This window comes from Brachionichthys hirsutus, chromosome 6 (genome assembly GCF_040956055.1).
Source record: "Brachionichthys hirsutus isolate HB-005 chromosome 6, CSIRO-AGI_Bhir_v1, whole genome shotgun sequence".
NCBI lineage: Eukaryota > Metazoa > Chordata > Actinopteri > Lophiiformes > Brachionichthyidae > Brachionichthys > Brachionichthys hirsutus.
Genome location: NC_090902.1, coordinates 10710059 through 10733461, shown reverse-complemented (window position 1 = coordinate 10733461; position 23403 = coordinate 10710059). Strand labels below are relative to the sequence as shown.

Genomic DNA, 23403 nt, shown 5'->3' with positions numbered 1-23403 from the left:
AAATTTTGTAGCTAAATCGGTAGCCTAGCTCCAAGAAAATACCCACAGCAGAAGGAAGTACCAACCAGGCTGGGCAGCCGTGTCTAAATGTTGGGTTATTCTAAGCCTTTGAGTGAATGTGTGTTAATGGAGGCACTTTGCCATGACCTTCCTTAAATGTGATGATACCTTTGAAACATGATGTCTCATTGTTTTACTTTGCAACGCTGAAACTCCCATTCAATGGAAAAAATTTACCCAAGAAACCAATAAAGCAACTTGATTGCAATGTTTATTAAAGCTGGTCAAATGTTACAAACTCACTCAAGAGATTCATAAAAAAAAAAAAAGAAGAAAACCTTGAGATTTGAATGAGGAGTATCCCTGGTGGCGGGCAAAAAGGGAGAAACGGAGTTACTTTTAGAAAATGGTCTTTTAATCACTAGAGCGCAGCATCGGTACGAGGCAGCGGTGGCACACTATATGCACTATATTGCCTGCGGCCCAATGCAGTACACTGATTGGACCAAATTGAGGGTGTGTTCCAAACGTTGGGATTTTATGACAGACATGAAGTAAGCAGGAGATTCCAGTTTGTGGTATAGACAGAACTGGACATGGCCCAAACCCATCTCCAGATGTGTGGCACGATACGCTACCCTCGCCTCCTCCTGCTCGAAATCCAGGGGACTGTGAGAATACTGCTGCTTTGCCATTTTTGTTCTGCGCTTTTCAAGCTTAAGCCAATTTGTGGCACACAGACAGAATCATCTTTTTATCGAGGGAAAACGTAACTTTAGAGATGCTACATTAGTTTAGATTTAGATTTGACCATTTTAATATTGCATCAAACTGATCTTTGTGTTATCAGCATAAAGGACGAACGAGGAGTGAGATGATGATACATTTAGGGCCTAAAATCAACTCCAACCAACAGAAAAAGACAGGATTATTGAATGTTAAGGGTTTCTTTGCTCCTGCATGCCTCCCAGTTCTCAGATGCGGTTACTTATTCCAAATGAATTCCTCTGTCTACAAACCTCAGTTAAAAGGATAGATACTGATGGAAAAAAACGTCTCCCATATTTAGAGCTGTGAGTGAATCATATGTGTTGTGGGAGAACAATTCTTGCTCAAGGGTTATTTCATTAATGAGTTAAATATACACATGTTTGATGCTATTGTTTCCAGCCCAAGGGCACTCCACTTCACAATGAAAGGATTTTATTTTCTGAATTAAATTAAATGTTATGATAAACAGAGTCTGTGTAATTCATTCTGCCATAAATGGATGCATATTCTTGTGTCTGCCGCACACACGCAAACACACACACACACACACACACACACACACATACACACACCTACACATTCACACAGACTTGCACACACGCAACATCCAATTGATTTCCAGGGTTCTTTTGTGGGGCGCCGGGGCAGTGGTGTAATCATTTTGAGTCCCCACATACACCAACTCACCGACTAAACCACCCTATCATTGCTCATTATTCTGAATTTCCTCTTTCACACAGCATTAAGAGGTGCTGAAATGACTTTTCTAATACAACTCTGCCAGTGTTTGTCCATAATGTCCAGCTGATTTCCTGCAATGGAGGTCAAAAGTTTTCTCATGGTTTCATGGTAAACTTATAGCATCGTGTAACAATGTCTTCAGATTCACTTTAGCACAAAGAAAAAAAATGCATTTTGTAAAGGCGGGGACGCCCAGGTGAAGGATGCCGTTATTACAGTGTGATCTATACTGAGTTCTGACATCTTGTCGTCTGTATATGGATTTATTAAAGCATTTCATTTTATCCAACTGCATGCTTTATCCTGCAGCCTATAATTAAATGCCCCGCACGCCTCCATCTAACATCCACTGCAGCAGAAAGCACGAATGATCCTGCAACATGCAAAACATAAGCTATTTAAACTTCATGATAATAACCACTGGAGTTGTTAACTTCTATATTTTATTATGTGACTGACTTTCGAGGATTTGATTGGCGCAGCTCTCATCCAAAGCGCTGTCACAATCAAATTCCTCATGAATCTTGCTTTATGGCGCCAGTTTTAGTGCAAAAAAAAAGGGGGGGGGGGGGGCTTTCACTGGGCACTCCCCTCAAACTTGGACGTGGATGTCTGCGCCTCTGATTGGTTGTGAAGCCCCAGCCGGCAACACCTGCTTAACTCCTTCATCCAAATTGACACCCGGCGCGCAGAGACATCCAGGCAGCATCTCCAGCGCAGCTGCCCCGGGAAGAAGAGACAAGCCGCAGCTGTGCTGCTGATTCCGTGATCAAGGTGAACCCTCACATGCACTCACACACACACGCACACACGCGCGCGCACATATACACGCACAGAGACGGAGACGCGCGCATACTGTCGGATCGTTCGCTGGGAACCGAAGCGCACTGCCGGAGACGCAATGTTGGTCAAACTGGCCGCGGCACTGCTGGTTTTGTCAGTGCTCGAGCAAGTCGTGGGATCGGATAATATTGATGTCCACGTCCACGTCCACGACAGTCTCCCGGAGAAGCCGGTGAGCCAGAAAGGACGCCTCTCCCTGCAGAATACAGGTAAGAGTTGCGCGCAGAGGAGACCGACGTGGTACGTGTTGTACGTGGGGTTTGTCCCGCACACGTGTTTCTCTTGGGGAGTGGGGGCTGGTGTGTGTGTGTGTGTGTGTGTGTGTGTGCGTGTGTGTGTGTGTGCGTGCGTGTGTGAGTGTGTGTGTGGGGCGGGGGGGTTGAGCAATCCGCTGGTTTTAACTTCATTCCGGGATTATATGGTGCACAACAGTGGCCCTTTCCAATAACACAGAAAGACGATATCTTGTTAATTCCCTCAGACAGACATCCAATACGTTAGTAAACTATTAATAGAACGGCGCAAGGTAATAGGTAATGTATACGGCAGCGCGTCGTGTGTGTGTGTGTGTGCGTGCGCGCGCGCGCTGGTGTGCGCTTGGCGTGGATAATAGTTCCAGTGGTTTTCTGGAAGAAATCCGTCTTCTGAGTGTCTTCTCTAAAGGATTGTGTCTTTAAATGTCTCTTCAGCCTCCAGGGAAATCGCTGGATGAATGTGATTTGCGTAATTAACGCACAGAAACTCCCATCATGTCGGGCAGCTTGGCTTTGGCCAGAAATGTGTATTGGTCAAATAAAATAAAAATAAAAACTCCCTCCCTCACGCACATCATGTGAGATTGTGTCAGAATACTAATTATTCTTATCTCGCCTCCGCGCTGAGACATAGTGACACACTCCAATGCAGGTTCCTCAGCAGAGACCCTGCTAACACTACACTGCGTAATTCAATGCACGTTGCGGCCACGCTCGTACGATCCAAGCGCATTCCCGTGATGCCAAAACAAGCGCGGCTCACTTTCCCTGCGCACTAAAGTTCAACTCTGAGAGGTTCTTTGTTGACAAGCCTGATTTCTAATAAATTACATTCAATCCTGTATTTGCTGCGGTGAAAAAACACACAAACATGTTCCCATCATTTGCGCAAATGATGGGAACATGTTTGTGTGTTTTTTGTTTCTCGTTCTTCGCAGCAGCTCCAAGTCAAATCACGCCTGTAATTATGTTTTACTAAGTCAACAGCTTTGATTCTGGTAGCCAAACTCAAACACTAGACGGCCTTGAATCCCCCAACCTATAACCTACAATTTTCCACATTAACTTCAAAATGAAACTCATCCAACGATGTCACGGTCGTTTCTATGACAGGCTCCTTGCTGCTCGTCTTGTAAAACTCGCTCTCAGACAGCAATTTGGAGTTAAAAAAAAAAAAAAAAGAGAGAGAGAGATCAGGTCATTTCTGTCCACATTTGTCCTCACTTTGATGGTTATTGCAGAAAGCAGCACTCGGAGCCAACCACTAGTGTGCAGCAGCCGATTTTAGGGATTCACATGATACATACTTTTCTTTTTGTCCTTCATTTCGCTGTTGCACCCCAACCTCCCTTGATCCGGATGCATCCTTCCTTTTTTAGGTAATAAGAGACTTGTTGATGCACATTTGCTATAGACACAACAGAAATGTATTTCCTCAGCAAGTCGTAGAGGATCTGCAATGCACCATCTCATCTCAATGCTATAGGCAGTGCAGGTGGATCGTGGTGCAGAATGACACTAACATCTGTCACCACGCGTTCCTCTCCATTGCCGCTGCATCCGAACAAACAAACTGCCTGTGTGTGAGAATAGTTGCACAGCACTTTATTGCTCAGCAGTGACTGCTCAAGTGGAGTTGTGCTGCCTTTGAGCTGCGTGATGCCCGCAACACTCTCCTGCTTGTCTGCGCTGTGAGCGGATGATAAAGGTCCCCTCCCCTAACCTGTTCTCTCTTTACAGCTGAGATCCAGCACTGCCTGGTGAGTGCAGGGGATGTCGGCTGCGGTGTGTTTGAGTGCTTTGAGAATAACTCCTGCGAGATTCGAGGGCTACAGGAAATCTGCATGACGTTCCTGCACAACGCTGGCAAATTTGACTCTCAGGTACTGAACTGGTTCATCTGTGTGTTTTGCAGAAACCGTATAAGCACAGAGGCGATGTTCCCTATCACTGTTCCACCCTCATCCTCCACAAAGAGATTTGTTTTTTTTTCTTCTTCATATAAACATATCAGTTTTGCAGTCGTACATGCAAGCAGCTCATAATCTTCTTTCCTCTCCTGGGAAGTCCATTTCATTGTGAGCGAGCGAGTGCATGTACACTCGGGACCTGGCGTCATGAGCCAGTTGGACAGAAGCCCAGAGTGGGGGCTGAAGCCCTGCCAAAGCCAGGCCTGACTGCAGTTTTAAGATGTTTTCAGGGTCACCTGCTAGGAATTCCCGTCTTTGTCATACTAATCCAGAAGATGACAGCAGAAGAATAAGACAATTTGACATTTCTGCCACATTCTGACACCTTTTAATGTATTAGAGATGGACATAGTTCCACATCCATGCAAGTAAAACCATACATGCAGCCTGAAACAGGTGCACAACCTCTCTAAAGTAACCAAAACATCACATATGCAAGAAACACAGAGTTCTAAATTACAGCTTTGTCTTTTGGCTCAAAAGCTTTCTTTGTTCCTGTAGGGGAAGTCCTTCATCAAGGATGCTCTGAAATGTATGGCACACGGGTTACGACACAAGTTCAGTTGTATCAGCAGGAAGTGCGTGTCCATTAAAGAGATGGTGTTCCAGCTGCAGAGAGAGTGTTACATCAAACACAACCTCTGCTCGGCTGCAAAGGAGAACGTGGCCGTTATGGTGGAGATGATTCATTTCCAGGATCTCTTCCCTAAAGGGTAAGTGGCTGGTCTGGAGGGCGGGCTTCGATGCCTTCTGGCGTGCCTGTCCCTTCTCTTTTATCTCTGTCTTGGCCTGTTCTCTTCTTTCATGTATAATGATAGTGCCATCGCATTTGTCGCGGTCTTTTCCTAGACCTACATGTATTTTGCAATCTTCATGTGAGTTATCTGCTCCTCTTTGTTCAGTCCATATGTGGAGCTGGTGAATATTCTCCTCGGCTGTGGAGAGGAGGTGAAGGACGCCTTGACACGGAGCGTCAGGCTGCAGTGCGAGCAAAACTGGGGGGCTCTGTGCGACAGCCTGAGCCTCTGCTCCTCGCTCGCCCCTTCTTCTGCCGGCGCTCCTGTTGAGCACCACCAGCGCCACTTGCCTTCCTACCCCGAACCAGAGCGTACTCGCCCGCCGCGGCAGGGCGACAAGGACAAATCCGGTAAGGCGAGCTTCAATGCTCACCCACGCAATCGCAATCAGGGACCACGGCGCCAGAGTCCTGACGTTGGAGTGGCGGCCAAGCAGGACGGCCCCGAAGCCACCGACATCCGGAGGTGAAAGTGCTGGAAGCCATCCTGTCCTTCGACAACCATACAGTGTAGAGAAAAAAAAACACACACTTTCAGATCTCACACACAAATTCCCAGACAGACTGAACAACAAGGAAACAAACCCCGATTTTTCCTGTCCTTATTCCGCCCTATCCAGTCATTCCAGCAGTCTCGCTTAGAAAACCTGCAGGTTAACTGTGGCGTAGCTCGTACTGTTATGCCAGACTGTAGGACATGACTTTTTAAATGAACGAATACTTGCTATTATCATTATTTCATCTGCTAGGACTATTTTGGCTCTAATATAGAATTTCTCAAATCATACATGCTGTAAACGTTGATTATTTGTATTTATTTTATCCTGTATGCATTGTTAAAATATCAAAATGTACATAGAAATATACTTATCTATATTTATATAAACATGTATAAATATAGTTACAATATGCAATACGATATACTATATATGACATAGTATAGGGTGTTCTTTCTGTTGTCCCGTTCACTTTATTGCACCCATCACACATTGGTCTGTAGATAATGTAACATACACCATTTGTTGTTGCAGCGTGGGAATGTTTATTATAGTTATAGATACTTGATGACGAAATACAACTTGTACAGGTTTTAAGTCCATTTCTGGCACATATGAATTGTAGTGCATGGTGTCCACGAAGTCGCCTGACTTCTCAAAGTGAACATTCATTTTAAAGAACATGGAAAATGTACGGCTTACGTATATGGAGTTATTTCACGTTTCTATGTACTGATTTGGTCTCTCACAAAGCTAGCAAATAGAGAGACGAGACTGATCTCTGATGTCATCAACACGCGAGAGTTGTTTCGCAGCCGCAACTCTTGACATGTGTCTCATTTGGATGCACAAAGCGTCCCAATCGATCCGATCCATTGTTGATGGAGCCTCAGAAACTGTGTCATGCTTGTAGCTTCAGGAGACATTTTTTTTGTCCTGCTCAGAAATAGCAAGGGGACTGTCAAATGTTTGTGCGTTCTCTTTGCGTTGCCTTTCCACACGACTTTCGGTGAACTGCAGAGGTGATGCTCCATCACATTTTGATGCCAAGTCCTTTCAAGTGTAACATCACAAATGTAAAGGTGCCTAAACTTATCTTGATCCACGGTGACCACTTGTGATTTCAGTGAAGGGACGATGCCGTGTCAGGAGGACGTTTGCTATTGAGCTGCTTTACAGTTAATGTGAGCCTAAAAAGTCTTACCATTTTCACTTTGGATGATTGTTTGTGTCGCCCTCTAATCAGACTATAACCCTGGTCAAATGCACACATGGATGGATCCCCACATGGTCCCAGATTTGTCCCTTTTCGAGTACAGCAATGTGACCATTTTACGGCATCGCGTTTGGGGGCAGGAACGAGGCCTTCTAGATCTGTAGCATCCCTAAATTAGCCCGTATTCTGCTCTGGCCACTTACCTAGGTCAGGAGAGACATGGAGGTGTTTTATTCTGCCAGTTAGAGACACGGGCAGCACAGAGAAGACCTGTGAACTGGGTTCAGTGCACACACACACACACACACACACACACACACATGGGCTCTGGTGTTGTTATTCTAAATGTTATATTTACCCAGGCCATCACAGAGTTCCTCTCGGGTCACAGCCAAGAGCCAGCAACACAGAAAGGCTGAGAGGAGTGGAGCAAAAAGGATGGAGACATGCTCAAAATGTTTCTTTTTCTTTATTTTTTTGTTGTTGTTTGTTTTCTAGTATTCTTCTCTTCTTCCTTTTGGGGTCACAGACATGGGCTTTTGACCCTTTCAGGCCATCCATATGCTGTAGCTGTGGAGGAGCGGTTTCTGAACATGCTACACAACATGCTGCGGAGGGATTGGTGCAAAGAGAGAATAAAGCTGGCAGAAATGGTTCGCCTCTGTCATTTAGACACAATTATAAGCTACAAGGATTTCAATCACCAGTGAGACTTTCAGGCTGTTTCTTATTCTGTTGTGGAAGTTGGGATTCCTGTGACATCCCAGCATGAGACATAAGCTAATCTTATTGAGAATGTACTGTATGTGTGTAAAGTGACAATCTGTTTTAGCTCTGTTATTAGGTTTGATATAGCTTTTTGTAATAATGTAGTGGCTTAAATGGCTGTTCTCTTTGTGTTCAGAGGAAAATAACAAACCACATTTCCTTAATGCTAGCGCATCGTCAAGATGGCATTTTTTTTATTTCCTCCGTTAAGCACAATTACTCTGCTTTGACTGATAAAAACAAATACAGAACATGGTCTCTAGAAGTTTGTAACTCACTTGTAAGACGCTGGGTATGTGATTCTATAAATTACTTTGTACTCTTGAAGTCAAATGTATCTTTCATGTATCATTAAAATATGTTTGTCTGTATTTTGTACATGCTGTTTCTATCCACATAATGATTATTCCCTAAACACCATGGTTCGGATGAGAGGATTACGTTTTTTGGTGACTTTCAGTTAATCAATGAGCTTTTAGCAGGTTAGCAGAGAAGGGCTCACCATCTCAGGTATACATACACATGTCAAAGGATACCCTGCCGCCTCAACTCTAGAGAGAAGTACAGGCTGTTTAAAGTTTCAAGGACTGGAAATATCCTCCGTATTGACGGACTTAAACATTTACGTCACCTAGTCTGGCTTGTCTGGATTGTATGCAATGCTTTGGGGGGGGGGGGGGTTCAGGGTGTTTGTTTTTGTGAGTTGTACCAACGGCATATATTGCCTTCCTGAATATTTAGACAGTGGCCTGATTTTTTTCAAAGGTAGAATTCTAACTGTTGTTTTTGAACATAAATTCATTCTAGGGTCAAAGTGCATCGAGTTGGATTTGCATTGGGCATAAATGGGAAGATGCTGAACAAAACGTTGCCTTTTTTTCTTTTAATAGCAAACCACATAGCATAACATCTATAGGCTCTGTAATATCAGCAGCTGAAGCTTGCTCGTTTTGCGCACAGCGTCCGGCGTCATGCCGTGGCTTGTGGTTCTGATAACTCACCACTAGGTGGGGACAGATTTCTATTGAAGGCACATGCGTCAGGATTAGAATTGAAGAGGGGAATAGGTTGATTTACTTGATTAAATATATAGATAAACGGTTTTAAAGTTTTACTCAGTAATTATTAAAAAGTAATCTGCCAGCCTTTTTGTTGTTGTCCTTCCTATTTTTATTTGAGGAAGTACACGACAGGGAACTGGAGTTGCTCACTGTATGACACACCTCCACCCTAACCCTACAAACAACCCTGTTAAACTTGCCTAACCCATGATCTTCTAGCACCTTGAAGAAAGTAAGCAGTCCTTTACCCAGAGCTGCACAGGTATTCAATCAGGTCACACATCATTCCAAGTTTCGTGGAAATCTACCCGATAGTGTTTGTGCAATCCTGCTGACATGACAGCCAAAAACAAACCTATGTCTATAAAATGGACTTGGTGGAGGAGATAACTGAAGTTTTTTTCAAAGGAGGATGACGTCATAAACTACAACCTACATTGCGGTACTCTGATGTTGTTAATAGGGGTGTTAAAATAAAATGTTTAACGTTAAACCTATGTTACAACTGACTATAGATGTGGAATTTAAAATAGAGGGAATTAACGAGAAAAGAAGGCTCTAATGAAAAACCTTGCTGAACTGAATCATGGGAAATCCAGCAATTTTAGATTTACACTCAGATTTGTCTCTTTTCATTTCTAATGATTCTTTTTAAATCTCTTGTCTATATCTTTATTGAGACTTTATGGAAATGAAATGAGAAACCACCAGGGTGCAATTTTGATCGCACTTCATATACTGATTCACTGAATATTTGCAAAAAAATAAATTTGGAAACATATTCTCAAACTACAAACCTACAACTTTTTAATAAACTGCTGAGGTGACTGTTTCTTTCTGCTTTACATTAATAACAAAATGTTTTGCCGATTACATCATGTGTATATATATATATATGTCTGCACATGGTTCGTGTCACACTGTATAGTTAGAGAGCTGATAAGCAAGGTCACTGTGTGCAATGTGGCGCCAGCGGAGAGTCCGTTAAGCACAATTACTCTGCTTTGACTGATAAAAACAAATACAGAACATGGTCTCTAGAAGTTTGTAACTCACTTGTAAGACGCTGGGTATGTGATTCTATAAATTACTTTGTACTCTTGAAGTCAAATGTATCTTTCATGTATCATTAAAATATGTTTGTCTGTATTTTGTACATGCTGTTTCTATCCACATAATGATTATTCCCTAAACACCATGGTTCGGATGAGAGGATTACGTTTTTTGGTGACTTTCAGTTAATCAATGAGCTTTTAGCAGGTTAGCAGAGAAGGGCTCACCATCTCAGGTATACATACACATGTCAAAGGATACCCTGCCGCCTCAACTCTAGAGAGAAGTACAGGCTGTTTAAAGTTTCAAGGACTGGAAATATCCTCCGTATTGACGGACTTAAACATTTACGTCACCTAGTCTGGCTTGTCTGGATTGTATGCAATGCTTTGGGGGGGGGGGGGGGGGTTCAGGGTGTTTGTTTTTGTGAGTTGTACCAACGGCATATATTGCCTTCCTGAATATTTAGACAGTGGCCTGATTTTTTTCAAAGGTAGAATTCTAACTGTTGTTTTTGAACATAAATTCATTCTAGGGTCAAAGTGCATCGAGTTGGATTTGCATTGGGCATAAATGGGAAGATGCTGAACAAAACGTTGCCTTTTTTTCTTTTAATAGCAAACCACATAGCATAACATCTATAGGCTCTGTAATATCAGCAGCTGAAGCTTGCTCGTTTTGCGCACAGCGTCCGGCGTCATGCCGTGGCTTGTGGTTCTGATAACTCACCACTAGGTGGGGACAGATTTCTATTGAAGGCACATGCGTCAGGATTAGAATTGAAGAGGGGAATAGGTTGATTTACTTGATTAAATATATAGATAAACGGTTTTAAAGTTTTACTCAGTAATTATTAAAAAGTAATCTGCCAGCCTTTTTGTTGTTGTCCTTCCTATTTTTATTTGAGGAAGTACACGACAGGGAACTGGAGTTGCTCACTGTATGACACACCTCCACCCTAACCCTACAAACAACCCTGTTAAACTTGCCTAACCCATGATCTTCTAGCACCTTGAAGAAAGTAAGCAGTCCTTTACCCAGAGCTGCACAGGTATTCAATCAGGTCACACATCATTCCAAGTTTCGTGGAAATCTACCCGATAGTGTTTGTGCAATCCTGCTGACATGACAGCCAAAAACAAACCTATGTCTATAAAATGGACTTGGTGGAGGAGATAACTGAAGTTTTTTTCAAAGGAGGATGACGTCATAAACTACAACCTACATTGCGGTACTCTGATGTTGTTAATAGGGGTGTTAAAATAAAATGTTTAACGTTAAACCTATGTTACAACTGACTATAGATGTGGAATTTAAAATAGAGGGAATTAACGAGAAAAGAAGGCTCTAATGAAAAACCTTGCTGAACTGAATCATGGGAAATCCAGCAATTTTAGATTTACACTCAGATTTGTCTCTTTTCATTTCTAATGATTCTTTTTAAATCTCTTGTCTATATCTTTATTGAGACTTTATGGAAATGAAATGAGAAACCACCAGGGTGCAATTTTGATCGCACTTCATATACTGATTCACTGAATATTTGCAAAAAAATAAATTTGGAAACATATTCTCAAACTACAAACCTACAACTTTTTAATAAACTGCTGAGGTGACTGTTTCTTTCTGCTTTACATTAATAACAAAATGTTTTGCCGATTACATCATGTGTATATATATATATATGTCTGCACATGGTTCGTGTCACACTGTATAGTTAGAGAGCTGATAAGCAAGGTCACTGTGTGCAATGTGGCGCCAGCGGAGAGTGGCAGGAATTATGCCGCGTCATGATTAGCTCGCTGCAATACCCTGAATCTAAGATAGATGATCGCCGAGCCAAACAATAAACCTGTGAACCAGAACTGCCCCGGCTTTCTTGGTCGATATGACAACAGAGTCCTGTCAATATGGAGACAGGAGAGATAACATCTGAGAGGAGGCTGATCGGCAGAGAGAGAGAGACATTTGGAGCAGAGAAACCTGAGCTAGTCGTCGGTCTCCAGTGTTTTGTGAACACCGACTCCAATCTCCATTGTGAAGTAATGAATTAATGACTGGGTTCCTAGATCCTGGGGTGAATGAATCATTTAGAAGCCATCTTGGGTGAATGGGTGAACATTGTGCTTTGTATCCTGCAGCTAACTGAGGTGGTGCTACAAAAATGTACCGGTAATATACTGAACAGTGAATCATAACTTCTACCTGTTTACCTACATTTAAGTGTGCATCGAGCCGAAAAGGCAAGGCTCCGTTTCACTGGGAAATACAGACTGTGTTGGTCTCAGGGGGAAGAAGACGCCGACACAGCTCACTGCGCCTTGAGTCATCTTCAACAAGCCAATAGCAGACAGTAGAATACACAAGATGGTGGCCCTCAACACATATTTAAACACACAACCTTTCAACCCCTTCAGATGGTCCAGAATGAACATGTGGAAGCGGGCCCAAGCGACTCCTCCGGCTGCAGCTGCTCACATTAAGTTCAGGTCACCCGTGCTGACGTACAGAGTGCGAGCTGGATCTGCCCCCTCTTACTTGAGCAATCTTGTAAGAGCCCATGTTACCCCTCGACTGCTGCGTTCCTCACATGAGCATCTTCTGGCAAAGCCAGCTGTATAAGCATGGCAATCCAGACTATTCTCACACCTCGTTACCCAATGGTGAAATGTAATCCTAACCCTGTCAGAGAAGGGGCGTCCCTCTCTACCTTCAAAAAGATCACAAAGACCCACCTGCTCTCCAAACAGCCCTTGTTTTTCCTCCTCCCTTCCTCTCTCCATTACTTCTCTCCTGTTTATAGCCCTGTCTTAACGCCCTTGTTGATCCCATCCCTCAAACTGCAGCACAGTTCTGTAAGGCAGTAGCTCTCGTAGCATCGTAGCTTGATTGTGTCTCTTATTTGTAAGTTGCTTTGGATAGAACGGTCTGCTAAAGGCCGAAAAGCAAATGTAACCTCGCACATGTATGTCCTTCACATCCCCATGGTGGCAGGTGAAGGTATAGTCATGATAACTAATTGTTCACTCATTTGGTAGATACTGGTCCGAGCATACGAAGCCGGGCGTGTTTAAAATACCTGAAATGTTTTATTCATGAAAAAATGTATTGATGGCACATTTTGGAAAGGAAATTGATTTTTTTGAAAAAAGTCACACTCACATTTACCCAACAAGATAAGCTCCGATCTTCAGAGAAATTATCTCCTGTTACAACAGCATTACTCTGCTGACAAGGAATTATTCTAACTGTTACAGTAATATGGATTCTGTGAGGATTCTATTGGCCCTTTAATAGCAACCACAATTATTCATATCATATACATTCTTTATAATGCAAGTGAAAGGTCTAAAAGGGATGCTAGCATTAAAAAGGAGTGTCTGTCTCTCTGTCCTGATCATCAAGGTTTGAATGGGTTGGTTCAGCAAATGGAATAAAGCCACACGTTATCATCTACGCATCATCATAATACACGGCAGGCGTTATTTCAATGGTACTGAGGGAGGGTTTGACATGGAAGCATAAGCAAAGCACAGATCAGGGCAAATTAAAATTAATCAACCTCCCAAGTATGATTACACTCTGAAAAGAGCAGCAGCATAATTTATGATTCACCACATTGCTGTTCACTCAGATTGATCCTTTGGATGCATCTGTTACAATCTATCAGCCTGTCCTTTTTTAGGGCATGTCTGACACACAATGAACAAACGCTATGCTGAGGTGGAGTCAAAACCATTTGCTTAGCCAAATTATACATTTGCATTTACAGTGGCTGCAAATGCAACTCTTGGATTTGAACCCTTTTTACATTTAGCCTTTAAAAAAAAACATTTTTTCTTTACTGAAATGTTTTATTTCAGTCTTTATTGACAGTTTAAATAGACTTTCCCTTCATTCTCGTGTCTCCCGTTCAACTCCTCCCATTGAGCGCAACGAATCCTTATTTGGGAGGAGAACATCTTGTGCCATTCATTGAGCTGTGGCAACGTGGGCGTGACTCGGAATTCAATAATCCAATCACATGTTAGATCTCTGCAACATTGGGGCGGGGCTTTCAAGGGAAATCCCGCTCCCCAGTGGCTGGTGTCAATAGATGAGGCGGGGCTTAGAGGCGGAAGTGTCTCCCGACTGGTCCAGCTGTCATCTAGAAGTGAGAAGAAACCATTTGCACCGGCTGCTAGGAAATGCAGAAAAAGGGAAAACGCTAAAAAAAAAAAAGAGAGAGAAAGAAAGAAAAATATGGCAACATCCAAAACGATAATGTCATGACGCCGAACTGAAGGTAGCTATGCATGACACGTCACTAAATGTACCCGATGTGGTAGAACAGCGATCGAGGTGACGTTGCGTTATTTTAGAGGCGTAAAAAAAAAAAACATGATGACAGGGCTTTCGGTCGGGCTGTGACATTGAGCAGGACGCGAACCCGACGAGGTCGTTTAAAGGGCCGTGTCGCTTTCAACCCACGACCAGTAATGTCTGCCGGATCGTCGCTTTGAATTCCCACGGATCGCGAAAGCTGTCTAAATTCGTTTGCTGCTCGTCAGCTGGTCTGCAGAGAATCTGCCTCTCTGCTAGTACCCTAGCCTAGCGGCTCGGTGACGGGGACTCACATCGACGTCCCCCCCTCTATCTAAACGCTGGCCCGTAAAAGAGGTCATTGCTGCGAAAGGAAATTTACTCGGGTAAGTGTCCATATTAGTTATTTATTCCACCATTGCAGCGGCCGATCGTTCTCTCGCAGAGACGCTGTGATAACTCGCAGGCGTGTTTTTAAAGCGTCGTCTGCGTGATTAATCGGACACGCAGATTGCTTTAGCTTGCTGCTAGCTGCCGGACGACCTTTCGGAGACGTCAGGCTGTTAGCTGCCTGCTAGCTGAGTGTTATATTTCATCCGGCCTCCCGTGGCCGGCGAGTCAATGATTTAAGGCCATTGATTGCATCACAAGACCAGACAGGGTGCAGCTCCAGCTCGCTCTCTGGGTTTGGTGAGGCTTATTTTTTTTTATTCCCCCCCCCACAAGGCCTGTCTAACATGGTGTAACAGCCTTATGCTTACCCCCCCTCCCCCTCTTGAACCCACATTTTAGGGTAAAGAAGACGGTGAAAGCCACAAAGTGAATAGAAGATTTCCTGGGCGTCCTAAATGGGGGACTACGGGTTTGGAGTTCTAGTGAAGAACAGCAGCGGTAACAAATCTGCGTTCCCTGTAAGGATCCCTCCTCACCTTCAACCCCAGCACCCGCACCACCCCGCCGACCCCCCCAGCCCCCCGTCCTTCGGAAACAACACCTGCTCCACTAATGGGGGCAGCGCCTGGCTGTTTCCTGCGGTAGCCCAACACGGCAACATGCAAGATGAGATGCTGGAGGCAGACAAGTCCACCGGCTTGGACCTCCAGGACATCCAGGAGACGTCTCAGGTCCAGGCGCAGCCTCGGGACGCGTCTCCCCCCGGCCAGCAGGAGGCCGGGGGGGGCCTCGGGGAGCTCGAGGGGGCTCTAACCGAAGAGGGCTCATTGGAGAAGGGTTCATTGGAGAGCAGCGGTGGGAAAGAGAAGCTGAGGACGGAGTCGCCGGTGCTGAGCGGGTTCGACTTCCAGGACGGCCTGGGAATGGGTCCGAGCTGCGCACAATCGAACTCGTCCTCCTCCTCTCTGGCCAGCTTTAACAACTGGTCCCCTGCTGTCCCATCCACCCAGTCTCCAGCGGTCGGGGACGACGTCGGGGGCTTCTTCGGCCCGAGCGGCTCGAACGCCAATGGGCCGCTGCTCTTCCAGAACTTCTCCCACCACGCGGGACCCGGCTTCGGAACGGGCGGCGGTTTCTCCCCGCAGATCGGGCCGGTCTCTCAGCACCACCCGCCCGCCCCCCACCCTCAGCATTACCACCCCCACGGCCAAGGCGTCCCGCAGCAGCAGCAGCAGCACCGCCGCTCCCCGGCCAGCCCACACCCACCCCAGCCCTCCTTTCCCCCACACCCCCATCGCACCGGGCCTTTCACCCAGCTTCCTCACCTTGCCCCCGCCCAGAGTAAACCACCCTCTCCTTGGGGAAGCTACCCAAGTCCCTCCACTCCGACATCCACCTCTTGGAGTCCCGGCGGATATGGCGGCGGCGGCGGCGGCTGGGGCTGCACACAGGGGGTTCGAGAGTACCGGCGGGGGGTCGGTGGGGGGATGACGGGTCTGAGCTCCATCTCCCCGCTGAAGAAGTCCTTCCCTAACAACCAGGTAGAAAGAGTCTCATGACCTCCTCTCGCGATAGGTCCGAGTTGATCTTTCGCTTTGATTGATCTCGTGCACAGACGGTGCGTTCACTTGTTGTGAGTCGCGCGTGAAATGTCAAAACTGCCCAACAGGTTCCGTCTCAGAAATTCCCAAGAAATGGCCCCGGCTTCAATCACAAGGCCTGGGTCGAAGAGGGCCTGAGTCGCAGTGACGGCGTCTACCCGTTCCAGGTGAGCTTTACCATAAATGCGACGTCGTCCTCTAAACGCGTCGCAAATTACGTTAATCGATCTGTGTCAGAGGCAACAAACGCGCTATTGAACAAAGCAAGGACGTGTGACCCGAGCCCAGGGGATCGGATCGGCCGTGCGGGTCTTGTGTTCGAGGTTTTGTCTCGATCATTTCGTTGAAGGAGAGCAGGCTAATCGGCGGCTCGGATCACATGGCGTCCCGCTCGCCCTGATTCTGAAACTCGTGCTTTTGCTGCAGCTTTGCCTGCTCTTAACCAGTTTAGCTGGTTAATGCTAGCATATAAAAAAAAAAAAAAAAATTCTAGAGGATATCCAACATTTGGAATTGGTTTGCGTTGAACTGGACGGTTGCATGTTTTGTAGCTCCTCACATTCTTATCCAATGTTTTCATGTTTGGGCTCTATTTTCTCTCCACAGGGATATTCTATCCAGTTTTTTTTTCTTTTTTTTAATCTATCGGCATGATGGATGACTATTTCGGTGCTTTTACAGAATACCCTGCTAAATGTGGTGCTGTGAGGAAGCGAAGACATGAATAGTCGTCTTCTCTTTCTGCAGGAGAGAGCCCGGCCTTTTGATGTCTTCAGTATGCACTCTCTGGAGAACTCTCTGATTGACATTATGAGGGCTGAGCAGGATTCCTTGAAAGGTCCCCCCCCACACACACACACACACACACACACACACACACAAACAAACAGCACAGAGGGAATGCATTTTGGTGACTTTACATGAAGTGTGTTTTTGAATATTTATATATTTAAAATTTGAATATTTACAGTTTTTGGCCGATTTCGTTGACGTTGGAGTCTTTAAATTCTCATCACCCTCCTCATTAGCCTTAATAATTTGCGTACATGTCAAACCCAACATCCGGTCTCCGATTAATGGAGGTACAATCTTGCAATAACATGCGTGTCTGTTTACATGTCGCGACAACTCGATCTCATTTGGAGATGCTATTCAATTAGTTCCTTTTTTTTTCATCTTGACCAAATATCAAGCGTGTTCTGTCTTCGCCCTGTCGTCATAGATACAGAATGGGACACATTTCTCCAAACCATCCCATCATAACTTTAATGATGTGCGTGCATCTTTGTGCTTGAAAGTATTACTCCTGCTTAAAAGCATTTCATGCCATCGGGTTCTGAAACGCCTGCTTTCTTTTTTTTTTTTCTTTTGTCATGAAGGCCGCTACAGCTTCTCTCACCAGGGTGGAGACGGGCCGCTGCCTATGAACGGTATGTGAATCATGGCTGCCTTTCTGTAGCAGGAAGTCGGAGTTTGAAATGAATCCAACACGTCACATGGTAGATTAAAGAAATGCTGCTCCACATGCACAAATGCACTCAGAGGGGGAAGGCGACTCGTCTCTCATGGCTTTAAAAAATATATTAGAAATAAAATGTCATAAATCACTGCGTGAACCTGGTCTGAGGTTTGGGTTTAATTCTTAAGGTTCATAAAATTACAAATGATGTTTATAGAGCAGCCCTACAAATTAACGTACCAACAAATATGCTGACAGAGGAACGTTAATGTGGGTTATGTGATTTGACACATCTTTTTTCTTTTTAAGTGCATGAATAATGAGCTATTTGATTATTAAGCAGAGGCGTGCATTGGGATGATTTGATAGTTTCGACTAGTTCATACATGTAACAAGTTGCCTCTGAAGGCTTAGGTTTGCTGCGAGCATATGATAAAACATTTTGGCACATGGAAATTGAAAATTCCCGTTAAAGCTGAAGTGCAGCAGGCATTCTGGCAGGAGGACCAATAAATTAATAAATTAATTTCAAGCCCTGGTATTGTTACACTTGGGTTTTTTTTATTTTTCATGTGACTTGGAAAAAAAAAAAAATCTGTTTCAAGAGTGTTTTGTGTTTTACATGCAGCAAGAAGTTATGGCAGAAGACGAGGTAAAGCTTGTGGATGTTTCCTTGAGTGTTTCATAGACTAGCAACGATGACTTGTTGGTTTAGCTTCTGTGTGTTTGTTTGTTTGCTTGTTCAGTGGTTATTGATTGTTCTACTTTGATTGTGCTCTTTATTTGTAATCCCTCGTTTTTCTAAAGCCTTCCAGCCCTGCTTGTCTAGTAATGATAAAACTCACGCTTTCAGAAACCGTGGCTGCTTTTCTGTGCCTTTCTTGACTTCGTTTAATGTATTTACATCTAATCAGTGTAAAATGAATGCCTTTTTTTTAATTGTATTTTTAAAAACCACACATGAATTGTACTTCAGTCTAGTTTAAGCGGTGAATCTATGTGACCCCGATCATTCTCTCCACCAGGTCATTCTTCGTTGTTCCCCATGGAGGACGAGCGCGCGTTTGGAGAGGATGAGTCGGGTGACCAGGGGCTTGCAGGCTTGGGCTCGGCCCACTGTTTCCCCCACCTCAACGGCGAGCGCGTGGAACGCTATTCTCGCAAGGTGTTCGTTGGAGGGCTGCCACCTGACATAGATGAAGGTAAAGGACATGACGGGGGGGGGGGCCTGGGGGGAAGGTTTCTCAAGATTGATTAGCTCACCGAGTTCCTTTTCTCAGATGAGATCACGGCCAGTTTCCGCCGGTTTGGTCACTTGTTTGTCGATTGGCCTCACAAGGCAGAGAGCAAGTCCTACTTTCCTCCGAAAGGTGAGTGCGACCGGTTGGACGCCATAGCTCCGCCGGCACGCTCGCTCTGCAGCTTCGTGATGACGATGGGAATGCTTCTCGTCTCCTCCAGGTTACGCGTTCCTGCTGTTTCAAGATGAGAGCTCTGTTCAGGCTCTGATTGACGCCTGCATTCAGGAGGATGGAAAGCTCTACCTGTGTGTCTCCAGTCCCACCATTAAAGACAAGCCTGTAAGTTCATTCATTCATTCAGCCACATACTGCGGTTTGTTTTTCTTTATATCATCTCAATCATTTAACAGAGGAACATTTTTATATGGTGAACTCCTCTTTTTGTATTTCGCCATCAACTCCAGGCCGTCAGCGCCCGACAGCCTAGGAAGGAGTGTTAAACCCTGTTATATAAGCTGCTTTCATTTTCACAGTCCAATGTATCTCGCGCAGAGGAGTGTAGAGCCTGACTGAGAGGAGGTCATTTTATTTTTTAAAGGCTCCTGTCGAAGGGGACATGTAGGGGGTTCCCTTTGTCCCTCTGTGCATCTGCATGTGAGAGGAGTTTGGCTATCAACATTTCCAGCAAAAATCTTTCTTCAGTTTGATATTTTAGGCACAATTTAGCTGATTTTTTAAATGAAATATCATTCCAATATGAGGTTTGGTCTGTAGACACCTTTTAGCCGGGGCAGCTGCGTTCCTGGACCCAAAGTTTCTAGGTTTATATTTATTTATTTATTTGCCCCCTTAGGTTCAAATCCGCCCCTGGAACCTTAACGACAGTGATTTTGTGATGGATGGCTCGCAGCCATTGGATCCAAGGAAAACGATCTTTGTTGGAGGTGTCCCTCGACCCCTGCGTGCAGGTGTGTGTGTGTGTGTGTGTGTGTTGGTGATTAAGTATATTCTTGGGGCTGAAATAATTCTTCCATCCAGCTAACATTGCGTTATTTAACTGTTGCAGTGGAGCTAGCTATGATTATGGACCGTCTGTATGGGGGAGTGTGTTATGCTGGAATCGACACTGACCCTGAGCTGAAGTATCCTAAAGGGGCGGGGCGAGTAGCCTTTTCCAATCAGCAAAGCTACATAGCAGCCATTAGTGCCCGATTTGTTCAACTGCAGCACGGGGAGATTGATAAACGGGTGAGGCCGACTGATTTTAAACGTTCTTAAAAAAATTACCGCTAAGCATTTATTTCGTCCTTCAAATATTAACTCCCACCTATCTAATATTTCCCATCATGCATTTCGTCACCTGCCAGGTGGAAGTGAAGCCATATGTCCTGGATGACCAGCTGTGTGATGAGTGCCAAGGCACTCGCTGTGGGGGGAAGTTTGCTCCTTTCTTCTGCGCTAATGTGACCTGTCTGCAGTACTACTGTGAGTATTGCTGGGCAGCCATCCACTCCCGGGCCGGCCGCGAGTTCCACAAGCCGCTTGTGAAGGAGGGCGGGGATCGGCCACGACACATCTCCTTTCGCTGGAACTGAGGCGAGACGACAAGGGAGGCAGACGATGCAGGAAAGGGGTAGTGGGGGGGGGGGGGGGGGGGGGATGTGGGCTATGAAATGAAAAATAAATGCACTTTTTCTTTTAAGTTAAAAAAAAAAAAGAAACTACTACGTAATTTATTTTTTACTTTATTTTTAATTCGGCCTTCTAAAAGAAGTGAATGCTAAGAGAGTGAAATCCCATTTATGTTTTGACTTGAAATGTGCATGAGCATATGGATGCTTTGGATTTGGATGTTTTTCTGACTCGACTTTTCCTTTCTTTTCGTGTTAGCTGGCGAAGCTGCTTCCATTTGTTGTCAAGAGTAACATAAAATTTAAGTGAGGTTCATCATACCTAAATCAGTATACCAACAATGGAAGTTGAGTTTAACAAGGGTGCATTTTCTTAGTTTTATTTTTTTTTTTTTTTTTTTTTTGCTTGCAGGATTAGAGAGCAGCTGCACCATTTACCAAAGGTTGAGTGAGAATGTTTTGGCTGAGGAGTAGGAGCAGCTTTTCGGACGATAGACGATTGAGTTTTTCGAGAAGCATCGGGGCCACGTCACAAAACAAAATCTTCCCTCACAGGTTTAGATTGCTGTTATTGCGTTTTGAGGTCTCGGTTAAAAATAATAATAAATAAAGTCGACGCTTTGTAACCAGGAAGGGGGGGAAAAACCAAAGATCTGGAGCAGATCGCACACGTCATCTGGAGCAGAAGTTGATCTGAGGGGTTTTCAGGATAATGCTGCGTGTCCTCTTTTGTCATACGCCGGTGGAAAGGCTGGAGTTTAACGTTTGGGGTTCTCGGCTTATAAAGACACAGCCCTCGCTCGGGGCTCAGGTATTGGCAGTAGTATTTGCTCACTTTATATTGTCAGGGATATTAGCACTGGAAGCTAACATGCTAATGTAGTACAAACTAATGGGAATGCACAGTCCAGTGTCCCTGAGCTGTCCTCATGGTGTACCACTGCACGCTCTACCATGACTGGGAGCCGCTATCACAAGTGTTGTGGTTGGATTATGGTAGTAGCTAGAACTTTTGCTGTCACAGAGATAAAGATATTATTTTATACATGGCCTGCTGATTTTTGTAAAGTGTTTTATAACCGATTATTTTGTCATGAACATATATACATTTATTATGCACTACTTTTCTAAGTATTTTTTTCAATAGTCATTTTAGGCACATTTTTCACAGATGGGAGAACTCCTTTTGCAATACCTCATTTTTTTCACTTGGTGAAAAATAATTTTGTACCTTTGTTACTAAGAGATCTGCATTTATGGTAAACTTAATTTAAAGAAGAAAAATGAATGATATTAATATAATTTTCAATTAGCTTTTATATATTTAAGTGCTGGTAAATCTGAAAACTGTCTGGTGCATTGGTGTTATTCTGTAGATAAAGAAAAAAGAATACGGCTATCATTAGCCCGTCATATATGAGCGATTAATTATCCTCTGTCCTAATATAATTACAGGATCCTAAGGCATGGCAACACCTAAACTGGTTTTATAGTCTTCAAAAAAAAGTTCTCACCTAGGTGTAGGTAATAAGTTTATCGGTAGGGTAAATGTGAAATTTTCCCTTGTCACTGGAGTGGGTATTGGTTGTTGAAATATTTACACCCTCTTTCTAGGGCTGCCTGTAATTTCTCCTTAATCTCGGCATGCATAATGTAATACAGACATAACATGACTAGTGTTAATGCAGGACCTAATGTAATGCACTAGAGCTCCCTTTTCAACTTTGTTTTCCCTCGTCTCTTTGAGATCACCTCTCTTGTAGCCTCTCTTTAAACGATGGAGTCTGCCTTCCTTACACAGACGATGCTGTTTATGCAATCTATACACAGTGATAACACTTGGGATGCGTTTTGTAATGTAGAGGACACTCGGTATGAGACTTGATCACTTGACCCCCCTTTGTGATGTGGCATGCTTTGGAACATAACCTGAATGTGATTTAATGTTGCAAGTTAACTTTGAGCCATGATGTGCAATACTTATTCGTTCCAGAAACAAGTCTCTGCAGTGAAAATCATTGAACCCATATAAACCATGCTGTCATTCTGCATTTATTTTCTATTCATGCTGACGTCTGCAAGGAAGAAACTAATTTATACCTGATTTTTATTTTTAGACGTTTAGTTTTGTGCTTATTTACTTATTTTGCTACTACCATGCTACTGTGATTGAAACAGTGTGTGTATATATAGGTCGATAATGTATTTAGCATTTGCTATATTTTCAATTGAAAAGTTATACCTATCATTTTGATCAGATTTTTGTTATATTTTTGGGGTGATTTGTTTTCTTTTCCTTTTCTAATTGCTGTATTGTGCGCCGCATTTTCAAAAAAAAGAAAATAATTTTGTCTGTTAGTATTACATGATTGCAAAATTTCAATAGATTTTAATTGTATGCTGGGAAGGTATTTATTAACTTTTTTCTTTTTTTAAACCTGGTATCATTTTGAATGTTGAGTCATTTCACATTTATGCGAAAGTTCCACCTTTTTATATTTTTTTTGCTGAATTTAATTTACGCTACAATACAGAAGTCAGTTTTTAAAGTTGATTTGTAGTATTGAAGTAAAACAAATATCTGTCATCATATATTCATTTGCTGCCAACTGTTTGTAACTGTATGCATACATTTGAAGTATTTGTAATGTCAGATATTGAACGATTAAAACAGCTGTGAGGAAGACTTGTATGCCCGATGATTTACTAGTATTTGTGAGAGGCCTGCTGATTTGGAAGTACTTTCCAGCACACATCGCTGGTTATGTACCGGTATGTTGAATTGGGTCAGAGGTATTTATAGGCT

At 43.9% G+C, this 23403-nt stretch overlaps 2 protein-coding genes across 2 annotated transcripts; both read left to right on the top strand.

The window, feature by feature from the left end:
* Positions 1-2413: 2413 nt before the first annotated feature.
* On the top strand, positions 2414-5845 carry stc2a (stanniocalcin 2a). The gene is made up of 4 exons (XM_068740538.1): positions 2414-2564; positions 4350-4492; positions 5081-5292; positions 5482-5845. The coding sequence occupies exons 1-4, from the start codon at positions 2414-2416 to the stop codon at positions 5843-5845; spliced, it is 870 nt and encodes a 289-aa protein (XP_068596639.1).
* An 8236-nt stretch (positions 5846-14081) lies between these two features.
* Positions 14082-20603, top strand: LOC137894720 (cytoplasmic polyadenylation element-binding protein 4-like). The gene is made up of 12 exons (XM_068740176.1): positions 14082-14255; positions 15065-16206; positions 16335-16433; positions 17014-17104; positions 17646-17696; positions 18354-18377; positions 18751-18927; positions 19006-19095; positions 19187-19305; positions 19820-19934; positions 20033-20214; positions 20334-20603. Exons 2-12 carry the CDS (start codon positions 15121-15123, stop codon positions 20559-20561), a joined length of 2262 nt encoding a protein of 753 aa, XP_068596277.1. The 5' UTR covers positions 14082-14255; positions 15065-15120; the 3' UTR covers positions 20562-20603.
* Positions 20604-23403: the final 2800 nt, after the last annotated feature.

Coding starts and splice junctions, on each gene's coding strand:
- LOC137894720 (XM_068740176.1), top strand. CDS start 15,121: ATGGGGGACTACGGGTTTGGAGTTCTAGTGAAGAACAGCAGCGGTAAC. Junction 17,105..17,645: donor TGAGCAGGATTCCTTGAAAG/GTCCCCCCCCAC, acceptor TTTGTCATGAAG/GCCGCTACAGCTTCTCTCAC. Junction 19,935..20,032: donor CCCTCGACCCCTGCGTGCAG/GTGTGTGTGTGT, acceptor TAACTGTTGCAG/TGGAGCTAGCTATGATTATG.
- stc2a (XM_068740538.1), top strand. CDS start 2,414: ATGTTGGTCAAACTGGCCGCGGCACTGCTGGTTTTGTCAGTGCTCGAG. Junction 2,565..4,349: donor CCTCTCCCTGCAGAATACAG/GTAAGAGTTGCG, acceptor CTCTCTTTACAG/CTGAGATCCAGCACTGCCTG. Junction 5,293..5,481: donor CAGGATCTCTTCCCTAAAGG/GTAAGTGGCTGG, acceptor CTCTTTGTTCAG/TCCATATGTGGAGCTGGTGA.